This window comes from Asterias amurensis, chromosome 1, assembly GCF_032118995.1.
Source record: "Asterias amurensis chromosome 1, ASM3211899v1".
NCBI lineage: Eukaryota > Metazoa > Echinodermata > Asteroidea > Forcipulatida > Asteriidae > Asterias > Asterias amurensis.
Window position 1 is genome coordinate 24916736 of NC_092648.1, and position 11294 is coordinate 24928029.

The 11294-nt window shown below is 40.2% G+C and overlaps 2 protein-coding genes across 8 annotated transcripts in view; one reads left to right on the forward strand and one right to left on the reverse strand.

The window, feature by feature from the left end:
• The window catches only part of LOC139934106 (threonine aspartase 1-like), a 49129-nt gene extending 41055 nt beyond the window's left edge, over positions 1-8074 (reverse strand). The window contains exons 1-8 of one of the 4 annotated variants that reach the window (XM_071928395.1): positions 7939-8074; positions 6387-6454; positions 5215-5283; positions 4316-4436; positions 3331-3415; positions 2791-2962; positions 1961-2125; positions 97-289 (exon numbers count right to left, since the gene is read on the reverse strand). In XM_071928395.1, coding sequence (XP_071784496.1) covers positions 97-289; positions 1961-2125; positions 2791-2962; positions 3331-3415; positions 4316-4436; positions 5215-5283; positions 6387-6454; positions 7939-7984 — 919 coding nt within the window. In that variant the 5' untranslated portion in view covers positions 7985-8074. Of the gene's footprint in view, positions 1-96; positions 290-1960; positions 2126-2790; positions 2963-3330; positions 3416-4315; positions 4437-5214; positions 5284-5991; positions 6346-6386; positions 6455-7938 lie in introns of all 4 variants that reach the window. The other 3 variants (XM_071928402.1, XM_071928411.1, XM_071928420.1) reach the window with 3 other exon arrangements.
• Positions 8075-8296: 222 nt separating this feature from the next.
• Positions 8297-11277, forward strand: LOC139934155 (uncharacterized). Of its 4 annotated transcripts, none has more exons than XM_071928460.1 (3): positions 8297-8376; positions 8991-9248; positions 9700-11277. In XM_071928460.1, the coding sequence occupies exons 2-3, from the start codon at positions 9057-9059 to the stop codon at positions 10048-10050; spliced, it is 543 nt and encodes a 180-aa protein (XP_071784561.1). In that variant the 5' UTR covers positions 8297-8376; positions 8991-9056; the 3' UTR covers positions 10051-11277. The 4 variants fall into 4 exon arrangements, with proteins under 4 accessions (XP_071784561.1, XP_071784567.1, XP_071784565.1 ...); XM_071928466.1 differs by having other exon boundaries at positions 9027-9248; XM_071928464.1 differs by having other exon boundaries at positions 8327-8376; positions 9021-9248.
• Positions 11278-11294: the final 17 nt, after the last annotated feature.

An 11294-nucleotide genomic window follows, 5' to 3' on the forward strand; every position in this document is an offset into this window, starting at 1 on the left:
TTGTCCGTTAGCTAGAGCGGTAGCTAGAGGCAGCGTGTATCACAACGATTTAATAGATGTTTATATTTACATCGAGGATAAAGAAGCTATAACTACCAAGAAATTTCTCTTTGAAGACCCTCTGTATCCCAATAGTGGTACATCCATCTGACTGTAGCACTCCATCACAGCACTCCTTAGCCAGAAGGGTCCTGATGAGATGTTCCCCACAGCCTGACGTACTACAAGCAACAGAAGGAACTGTGCCACGCCCCGTCTGTGCCCAGCAACCACACCCGTAGGATGAGGCCTGAAACAAAATAAGACAGTCACTGTCATTACAAAGTTCTCCATTAAAAATTAAGGTGCTTGATTTAGAATCGAAAGCCCAAATTGGAAAGAGAATGACTGCTCTACTGTCTCTCTGTTCGTTGAAGATTTCTTCGTTTGAAAAGGCTCAAATCCATCATGCAGTGAGTGATGCTCATGGGGCTTTAACATTAAACCCCTGGACCAGGCCATTGACTACATTCCTCAAAACATCTTAGCCTGTGCTGCCAAGCATGTAGCATATCTTGTCCGAGCGGTCTAGTAACAATAATAAGACTTGTAATGCGCACATATCTACCCTGCTGGGTGTTCAAGGCGCAGTAAAAACCAAAAACAAAACAAAAAACAAAAACAGACACAACAAAATTAATCCTTGAAAACCTATGACATACATTTGTAAGATGAGTTTTGGGAAGAGATTTGAATTTTGTGGTACAAAGACAAGATCGAAGATTAATGGGTAGAGAGTTCAAGATGCATGGCGCAGCTGAAGAAAAAGACCTGTCACCCCATGAGTGTCGAGACTAGTTCATCGAGCCCAAGCTTTAAGTGTTGTCAGCAGCCAGGTGTGGGTTTGAACTCCGGTCTTGTGTCGTTGAGCAAGTAACTCAACCAAAACTGCTTCAAAAAAGTTTGGAATGTAGCATTATGCTCTACCAGCCTGGAGGCTCCTATTGGATGACACCCATGCCAACATCATTACAGACTGTGAAGAGGGTAACCCTGTTTCAGCTCCAGTAGGTGGCAACGTGCCACCGGTGGCAGTTGACTTGGGTTGACAGCCTAAATAAGGGCTAGCCCTCACCTTGTAAGTCACGGCTAGCCCTCACCAGGTCTAGCCCTCACCAGGGCTAGCCCTCACCAGGGCTAGCCCTCACCAGGGCCAGCCCTCACCAGGGCCAGCCCTCACCAGGGCCAGCCCTCACCAGGGCCAGCCCTCACCAGGGCCAGCCCTCACCAGGGCCAGCCCTCACCAGGGCCAGCCCTCACCAGGGCCAGCCCTCACCAGGGCCAGCCCTCACCAGGGCCAGCCCTCACCAGGGCCAGCCCTCACCAGGGCCAGCCCTCACCAGGTCCAGCCCTCACCAGGTCCAGCCCTCACCAGGTCCAGCCCTCACCAGGGCTAGCCCTCACCAGGGCTAGCCCTCACCAGGGCTAGCCCTCACCAGGGCTAGCCCTCACCAGGGCTAGCCCTCACCAGGGCTAGCCCTCACCAGGTCTAGCCCTCACCAGGGCTAGCCCTCACCAGGGCTAGCCCTCACCAGGGCTAGCTCTCACCAGGGCTAGCCCTCACCAGGGCCAGCCCTCACCAGGGCCAGCCCTCACCAGGGCCAGCCCTCACCAGGGCTAGCCCTCACCAGGCAGGGCTAGCCCTCACCAGGGCTAGCCCTCACCAGGGCCAGCCCTCACCAGGGCCAGCCCTCACCAGGGCCAGCCCTCACCAGGGCTAGCCCTGACCTTGTAATTGCAGTCCTCACCTTGTAGTGGCAGTCTGGCCTCGTGATGTTAAGCAATCTCTCATAATATTTGTTTTTAAAAATAGGACTAGATCAATCACAAGAACCATCTCATGAATACTAATGTAGCAAAGCTACTGGGATATGTCTGCTTATAAAAGAAGTATATGTAAGGTGCGTCATGGTATATATACCTGCCCGACTCGTCCAGGATGTTTTAGTGTTATGCCTCCGCTAGATACAGCACTGGCAACGTTCCCATCTGCATCAACACAAACTGCTCCTACGGTGTCCATTGGGGAACACCTTGAGATATCATGGATGGGGTCACTGGCTGGGGTCACACATTCTGACTGCGCCTGGGAGGATGGAAATAAAGATAGAGATCATTGTCAATTTGTATTCCTGTTTTTCTGTCATATAGCCATTTGTAGGTGTTCGGGAAATGACATGAAAACCTAATGTTCTTTTTGAGATCTGGGCTCAATTTCATAAAGGTGAAATTATTTTAAATCTTTTTTTTAGAACCACATCAACCTCACGTTTAATAATAATAATAATATCAAAGTCTTATTATTATAGTGCGCGTATCTACCAAACAAGGTACTCAAGGCGCTGAGTATATACAAACTTTCAGAAAGGTAGGTAATGGCAGTGATGAATTTTGAGACCCAATTATTTAGCAACTTAAAAGGGGTTTGGGGATTCTAACCCACACTCTGCTGACCAGATACACCAGAGTTTGAATTCGGTGCTCTTAACTGCTCGGCCATAACACTTCCAAAGAACTTTTGTACCAAATTTTCTCTTTACTATGCACCAGCTAATTTTCATTCTGTTCATTGACCTCATTTGGCTATTGTTCACATTTGCTCAAAAAGAAAAGGGGAAAAAGAAATGCAAGAGTTGCTATCATGGAATCATGTTTCTTCATATCAAATCAAATATCATTTCCTCAAAATAAACAAAAACAACAATTATACTTGATATAACTTATACAATGGAGAAGGTGATAAAGACTTACATTGGTTTCTTCGATGTTTCTTGTCCTTGCCACCCCCTGTTCTACATCAGAAAGTCTTCTTTTGTGTTTGCGGTAAGCCTTGAGTGAGTTTTTGGTGAGTAGTGAACTCATTGATACTCCCTTGATACCGTGATCCTGAGCCCACTGTAAGGCACCATTGCCAACCAAAAAGCTGAAGAAGAAAAAAAATCAGTTTTTCCTTTTTCAGATTCATTTCTTATTTTTTAAGCATTAAACACAAGAAATTAATGGACTTAAGGTGCAGTCCTAGGTTTTACTATCACCAATTTTGCTCGCGAGTTTGATCGTGAGCTAGACCAGTCTGCACTTCATTCATTATTTAGCGCTTGCGCAGTGGGCATTTGCAAAAAAGTTTAGGCAATATGTAGTGTTTGTGTGTATGCAAAGAATTAATCAGACGACCGAGGACTCCACGAAAGTTTGACTTGAGTCAAGTCTATGTGCAAGGGGGTCGATACCAAACTATATAAAACAAATGATAAAATCTACATCATCATACAATACAATGCAAGTCCTTACCACGGTTGGATTCGACCACATGACAAGGTTCCTTTCTTCTGCTCAGAGATGAGGGCTTGGCATACCTTGATAGGATTCCGAATACCTGGTGAAAATGGGAACAGGAATGAAAATTAAATATCAAAGAGCTAATTGAGTCATAATTATTGGAGTCCTATATTTAGCAGTGGCTATAAAAGATGAATCTTTCAGTGTATGTTTTTTTCCCTCGGTTCAGTCAAACCTTGATAAAAACAGCATTAATAGATGTAAAATTTGCATCGGGGATAAAGAATATTAATTTTGGTTTTTACCCATACAACGATGTGTGTTAGCACTGTATACTCAGTACTTCCCCGAGTCCTGTGAAAAAAATATCACAGGCATATTGCTACGGTGGGATTCAAACCCACGGCCCTTGCAATTCTGGAGCAGCGTCTTTACCAACTAGACTACCGACTAGACTAACTAGAGGCAGTTTGCAACCTATGTTTTGGCAGCGGGTACCGCAACAATGTAATAGATGACAAAAACAGCATTGTCATAAAGAGATTCTTTGTACGCGCTGTGCACAACTCTCAACCAATGATAGCCTTTCATGCGTGCACATTTCATCAACAATGGTGGTCAACGTCATCATGTGTAATATACATGTATCAAGAGTACGTTCTGAAGTCCCAAATCTCATATCTGCTTTATGTTTTTGTTTTTTTGCTGTCCTCTTATGTACAACAGTGTTCCAGTTATAAAGAGGTAATTTGGCAAGCCTAAGCGATCTTGTTATAACAAGAGTTTGACTATTAATTTTGTTTTTTACCCATACACCGATGTGTGTTAGCACTGTATACTCAGTACTTCCCCGAGTCCTGTGAAAAAATATCACAGGCATGTTACTCGGAAGGGATTCGAACAAACGACCCTTGCAATTCTAGAGTAGTGTCTAACCAACTAGACTACCGAGGTGGCTAGAGAGTTTGACTAAACGCGACATGTAATAATAACTTACTAGGTATGGCCCCAACAGCGCCATAGAGTAGACTGGTACCTTCCATGATACTTGCATCACATTCCACATTGCCACATAGATTGAGGTTGGATCCAATACCTGCATTGGTGAATGCACTATCCTGTAACAAGTCCAAATCAATTTATTAAAATAAAATATAAAAAAAGAATGGCTAGTGAAAAACCTGACAGAACATGATAAGCTTATAATGGTCCTGCTGGACAGTTACTAACAAAGTTTTAAAGAACAAACCCTAAAAGGTGTGTTTCAAGTATACTACCTCCATTCATTGGACCCTGAGCATTCCTTAAGCCATTTCAACTCCTTTGAAGTATGCAGCACCGAAATTGAAAGTAAATGGCTGCACAGGTCGCTAACACTTCCCAGCTACATTCTTGAGCTACCATTTCAGGTGACTATCTTACTCCCCCGAATGACGAGTTGTAATTTAGTTTGTCATTGCTTAAAGGCAGTGGACACTATTGGTAATTACTCAAAATAATTATTATCATAAAACCTTTCTTGATTACGAGTAATGGGGAGAGGTTAAAGTATAAAACATTGTGAGAAACAGCTCCCTCTGGAGCGACGTAGTTTTTGAGAAAGAAGAACTTTCCACAAATTTTATTTCGAGACCTCAGATTTAGAATTTGAGGTCTCAAAATCAAGCATCTGAAAACACACAACTTTGTGTGACCATGGTGCGACAAGCAAAGAAACAAACAAACAAACAAACAAACAAACAAACAAAAAAACAACTAAACAGACCGCTCAGCAATAAAACTCCCCATGCCTACACATGTTATGTATGCAAGTCACAACCAAATTACAAAGGGAAAATAATTTAAAATAACTTTATTTTGAGTCAAATGGAAATAATCTTGTTAAAACTTGATCACCTCTAGAATGGCAACTGTTGCAGCAATTACATCTAAGGCACTTGCTTGTCTTCTGATGAGCTCCATGGCCTGAAACAAAACAAAAAGACAATAATGCTCAAGTTTTTGTTTCTTTTACATTCTTATTAATTTATTATTTAGGTTAAATAATTATTATATTTTGTTTTGTCAGGGGTCTGTGGATGATTAAACTTTATACCAAGTTAATATAAATTATCACGCTTGTTTCAACTGCAGCAATCCAGTGATTAGCCAGCAGTGTACCATTAGCATGTTGTTTCACAAAATAGGTGGAATAGTTAAGCCACTCCCCTAAATTTAAAAGTATTGCACAGTCAGGATAATGGTAGGCACAATTTTGCAGAGCTTAAGCAGCTCTATGAAATTGGGTGCCAGATCTTGTCACTATCATTTGACCAGCAGAACATAAACACTGTTCAAAAGTGGTGGTTTGTGGGCGCTTGAATGCAATCTCACATTAGACAGTATTATAGACACAGGCGACAGAATAGTTCTAGAGGATTGGTACTGATTGGATCTTTTACCATCAGTGGCTTTTAGAATGGGCTAATACTTATGAATTGTGGAAGATTCACAAATAACAAATATTATTATTATTATTTTATTTCTTTTAATTGTTTTTGTTTTTTAGGGGGGGGGGAGGGGGAGGGTTGTAGGGAGGAGGCACAACAATAAAAATATTAAGAGTGCCCTAGACTGCGCAGTAGGGCCTTTTAAACCGAAGATATACACAAATTTAAAAAAGCTTCGAAGGACCTTGTTTCATTTCTGCATGAGGCCAGAAAGCACCACTTGGGAAGAACCCTGGCAGCCTCTTATCACTTGTATGTTGTGCCGTGTTACATAGTTGCCATAACGTAACCCTCCTACAGTCGGCCGAGCGGTTAAGAACACCGAACTCGAGCTCTGGTTTTTCTGATCAGAGTGTGGGCTTGAGACCAAGTCTTGACACTTATGTCCTTAAAAGCAAGACACGTCTGAACCATTATTGCTACTTCCTTCGGATGGGATGTAAAACCGTAGGTCCCGTGTTGTCAATGTATGAAAAAAACACACAAGATGGTTCGCATGGTGCGTCTGAGAGTGCAAAGTATCTTCAATCAGGCCGCACTAAAAAGGGCGAAGATGATGAGATAGATATTATTAAGTACCTGTTTGCATGCTTTCTGGCATACTGCTTTATATTCTTGCATATTCTCTTGTGCATGATAACCTGCTCCTAGAAACAACCCGATTAAAAAACGATGAAAATAGTATTTAAATAAAAACATTAAATTGCAATTTTATTTCCATCATGGACATGATACACAGAAAAATCCATACAAAAATAACAAGAAATTTTCAATTTTGATCAGAAAATGTAAACTGCATTCTTGTGCATTCCATGGCCGTTGGGAGGAGGGTTGTGTTTATCGCAACTACCTCCCCCCAAACAAATTTAATACAAAATTTGAAACCCAGCAATCATAAAGGTAACTGATGGGGCGCTGTACTCCTTTATTTATTTATTTTTCATTTTCAAAAACAGAGTACAGCGCCCCATTACTGGGTCTAAGTACAGCCTAGTTCGTAGGGAAACAAGTCAACTCGTACGCACGACAACTCGTACACCTGCCAACCCGTATGCCAACCAAATCATTGGCCAACCAACTCATTCGCCAACCAACTCGTACACACGCAAACTTGTACACATGCAAACTAGTACACATACAAACTCGCCAGGTTTCTTCACATGTGTTAGTAAAACTGACTTTAAAAAATAAAAGCACAACAGCTTGGTTGTAGTAGCTACTTTCTTTTATATTGTATATTAATAACGTCAAAATGTAGGTCTGATCCTTTCATTAAAATTTGAATCAAATAAAAAAACAACTTAAAGGCAGTGGACACTATTGGTAATTACTCAAAATAATTATTAGCATAAAACCTTTCTTGGTGACGAGTAATGGGGAGAGGTTGATAGGATAAAACATTGTGAGAAGCGGCTCCCTCTGAAGTGACGTGGTTTTCGAGAAAGAAGTTAATTCCACGAATTTGATTTTGAGACCTCAGATTTAGAACTTGAGGTCTCGAAATCAACCATCTAAACGCACACAACTTCGTGTGACAAGGGTGTTTTTTTTTCTTTCATTATTATCTCGCAACTTCGATGACCGATTGAGCTCAAATTTTCACAGGTTAGTTATTTTATGCCGGTGTACTGTATGAATATGTATATGATGAGTTGGTCAGTCAGCGTACAAGTTGGTGTGTACGAGTTGACCAGCATTCGACTTCGTTCTTACATAGATAGAGGAAGATTCCTCGATCCATGGTTCGTAGTAATAACAATAAACCCAAATAATTAATAATATCCAGTCTTGTTGACGGCCGGCCGGGAGAATGGAAGGTTAGGCACAACTGTATTTGCCTTTTTTGAGTGTCATTGATTTTTGATTGTTTTAAATCTCTCTCAACAAATTTGATAAAGTAATAAAACCGTGGAGGTAGAATTAACGAATAAAACATCCCCCCAAAAAGAAAAAGAAAAAATAGATAAATAAATAAATAAATAAATAATTAAATAGTTATAATATAATTATAATACTCTAAATTAATAATTTAATAAAATAAAAAAGGCAAAAAGTCCCAAAACTTACAAAAAAGGCAAATAAATAACAATATTTACGTACTTACTACACTACAGTTCTACACTGTACTTACCTAAATGAACCGCCACAAATCCTGCATTCAAGTGTTTCTCATCCATTGTTACAAAGTAAGCATTTGTTTCAAAATCAAATAATAACACAATTAATCATGCACAGAGAAAAAAACTCATGGGCGCCGCCATTTTAAGACAAGACTGGTACCTGCAGTCCTAATCCACATACAAAATAAATAGCATTAAGTTAGCACAGAACCATAGCTTGTTTACCCATACACTATACAGCACCAGACTGAAGTCTGGTCTGTTGCGCGAAGTAGATATCTGCGCAAGCTTGAACATTGAACGAACTTGAAGTTTCAAAACTGCGTACGAATTTTGTTGATTTGCGCGGGTTTCAATTTTGCGCTCAGCGATACCAGCTACTCTTATCAAACGTCATCAGTTTATGGGTTTATGGTGTGTGTACAACGGAAAAACTGGTGTAAAAAAAGGTAAGTCAATTCCTAGTGATCGGAGCTTTTAATTAAAGTAAAAGGTAAGCAAGCGGCAGACAAATATTTATTGTCAAAGACGGAGCTTTTGTTGAACAATGAATGATACCATGGAAAAGTTTCCGTATGGCGCCACCACTTTTTCATTCGAAATAAAATAATATAGTATCTAATTTACCTGATTGATATATCCCTTTTTGTAAAAATGAGTGAAAAAGTGGTGGCGCCATACGGAAAGTTATCCGATACCATAAATAACAGGAACAGTTATTTATTAAATTAAATTTTTAAAATAGTATTAATTACTATTATAAAAAAATATTAATAATTTAGTTATTAAATTTAAAACAATCCTGACAATGATTCATTCATTATTGTTGGCGGCAGATTGATTGGACATTTTGATTGGATGGTTCTGATTTTGTTTATGTTTGTTTCAGATAGATTTACAAAAAAGTATTGTGAATTTAAAGGACACTTGGTGTTGCCAACACCAAGTGTCCTTTAAATTCACAACACTGTTGGTCTTGAACTTGAAGTCGCTGCAAATTCTGAATTTATCATTATTTATGTAACATTTGGTTATTACAACTTTGCCTTCTTACTATTTGTAGACTTATTTGAACTCATCTCTGATATTGTAGGATTAGTTCTAACATGGAGTGCTGAAATGGTACAGGATGGAAGCACAGCTGAGAGAGTACAGGGCTCGTAAAGCCCAGGAGCAGGCAAGGCAAAATCAAGAGGGTGTCTGGATGCGAATATGGAGGAAAAGTGATACCTCATCCCAAACAACTCCTCTGTCTGCTGACGAGGTAGATGGTAGTCAGACAGCAAGGCTACCTGAAAGTGATGAGCGGGAGGAGACCTGGGTATGCACCAGTTACTTCTAGTTGCGATGATCGTATTCCTCCATGGATCCTCCACGAACGTCGGGAGGATGGAGGGTTACGATCATCGCAACTACAACTACTCCTACTCTCCGACAACCACAAACCATCCCTGTTTCCTTTACTCTAAACTTGTAGGGTCATGAAACTGAGACCAAAGATTATCAGTACCCAAGTTTTGTTTTGTTTTGAACCACTGCATGTTGATTTTCAAAAATATTTTCTGGGGCTGCGGAGAATTCTTTTTTTGAATTTTTCAGAGCATTTGGACAAATCCGTTTCCTTTGTTTGTAAATATTGTTGTCACAATGAACAAAAGAAAGACAACAAAGGGAAAAAACAAGTAATAAACCAAAAGGAAAACTGAACGGGTAATTTTTATAATCTTTTAAAAATTATTTTTTCATATTTTTTGGTTTTTGACGTCATTCAGACCAAGAAGACCCCTGCTGTCAACAGCCTCCAAGAAAACCTTCCAAGAAACCGCTTTCTCCGCTTTATCGCACAAGACACATCTCTTCTGACCAGTGTGTTTCTCCTTAAACTCATCCTTTGGCTGGTTCTCTTTGCTCTCTTTCTACACTTGGAGTTCGCGGCTGTGTTTGTCATTGCGACCTTCTTTTATATAATTTATGCTACTTTGGAAACGCGACGAGCAAGGGCCCCGGGAGAACCTAGCGCCTATTCCGTTTTCAACCCAAACTGTGAGCAGATTGACGGGACTCTAACAGCCGAACAATTTGAGCAAGAACTGAAATATGGAATTGGTTCAACCAAGAAATAAATATCGGTGTCCTACTGCGCCCAAGCAATCTTGGAGTTGAATGGACTCAGTGATAGAACAAAATGTCTTCCTAAAAATGTAAATGATATGTTTTTCCTGAGCGGCAAGAAATGGTCTTTGTTGCACTAACTATACTTCTCCCAGGAAATACGTTTTAAGGTTCATTTTAGTCATTAAGTTATTAGTCATAGACCAAAATGTGAAATGTTGACAAACATGTTTAAGTGTAAGTGTAATGGGTTGTGAGCCCCAACATTCCGACAGTTCAGCCACATTGAAAACACAATTGCATCAACCCTACTACTGTGTGACCAGTTAATTTCATTCACTGTGGAGTTTTGCATCTACACATGCAGTACATACATTAACGCAGTTAGTTCTGTGCGCTGTTGTGCCACCAAACAATCTGTGTTTTAGTCACTCTGTGATAATTCCTTTGTTCTGTACACTTTTTTGGTTTTGGGGTCCACACTTGTGTATATAATGTTAAAACATAGTGAAATGCTCCAAAGAATATGAAAGTTAATGCAGCAAGGTACATGTAGTACTCGGCTGAGATTTCGAAAAAAGGGTATTTCTAGCTCTTCTCACACTTTTCTATTCCCAGGGGGACAACCCCAGGGCATAACGGCCAGTCTATTCACACTTTGATCCCTTTACCATACTCGGGGATTACCACCCCTGCACTGGAAGTAGGGGTAGGCGGTAAAACCCTGGGGTGTTATTGAAACGTGCAATTTGATCCCTGCGAAATAGGGACCTAGGCAGGGACAGTGTGAAAGTGCGCCAGGGCGGCCAGGGTAACCGTGGGGTAACTGTGGGGTTACAAAACTCCCAGGGCCTCCCCGGGCTTTGTTCCATGAGGATAAGAGATAACAGTGTGAAAGGAGCAAGGGTAGCTATTTTATCCATTGTTTTTGTCTTTTTAATAATATGGCACGGTGACTAGGAAATATGTTTTAAACTTAAAAACAAAACAAACCCCTAAAATAATAACAAATGTATATTTCTTTCAAAACTATATTTTTTCTTTCTTAGATATACTATATTTATTTTTTAGCCCAACTGAACATAAAATTTAAAGTTTGAAGTCAATACACAGTATATTAATTATTCTTACATTAAAAGTTTTTAAAAAGCAATGCTGCGTGTCAGTAAAGAGCCATAAATGGAAGTACAAATTGTCCAGATACAGAGTTAAGGACACCATTTTAGTGCTTGATATGTGCCATGGTGTACCTTCT

Excerpts from the sequence above, each read along its gene's own strand:
- LOC139934155 (XM_071928460.1), top strand. The coding sequence starts at position 9,057 with ATGGAAGCACAGCTGAGAGAGTACAGGGCTCGTAAAGCCCAGGAGCAG. Across the intron at positions 9,249-9,699 it reads ATGAGCGGGAGGAGACCTGG|ACCAAGAAGACCCCTGCTGT; the intron begins GTATGCACCAGT and ends GACGTCATTCAG.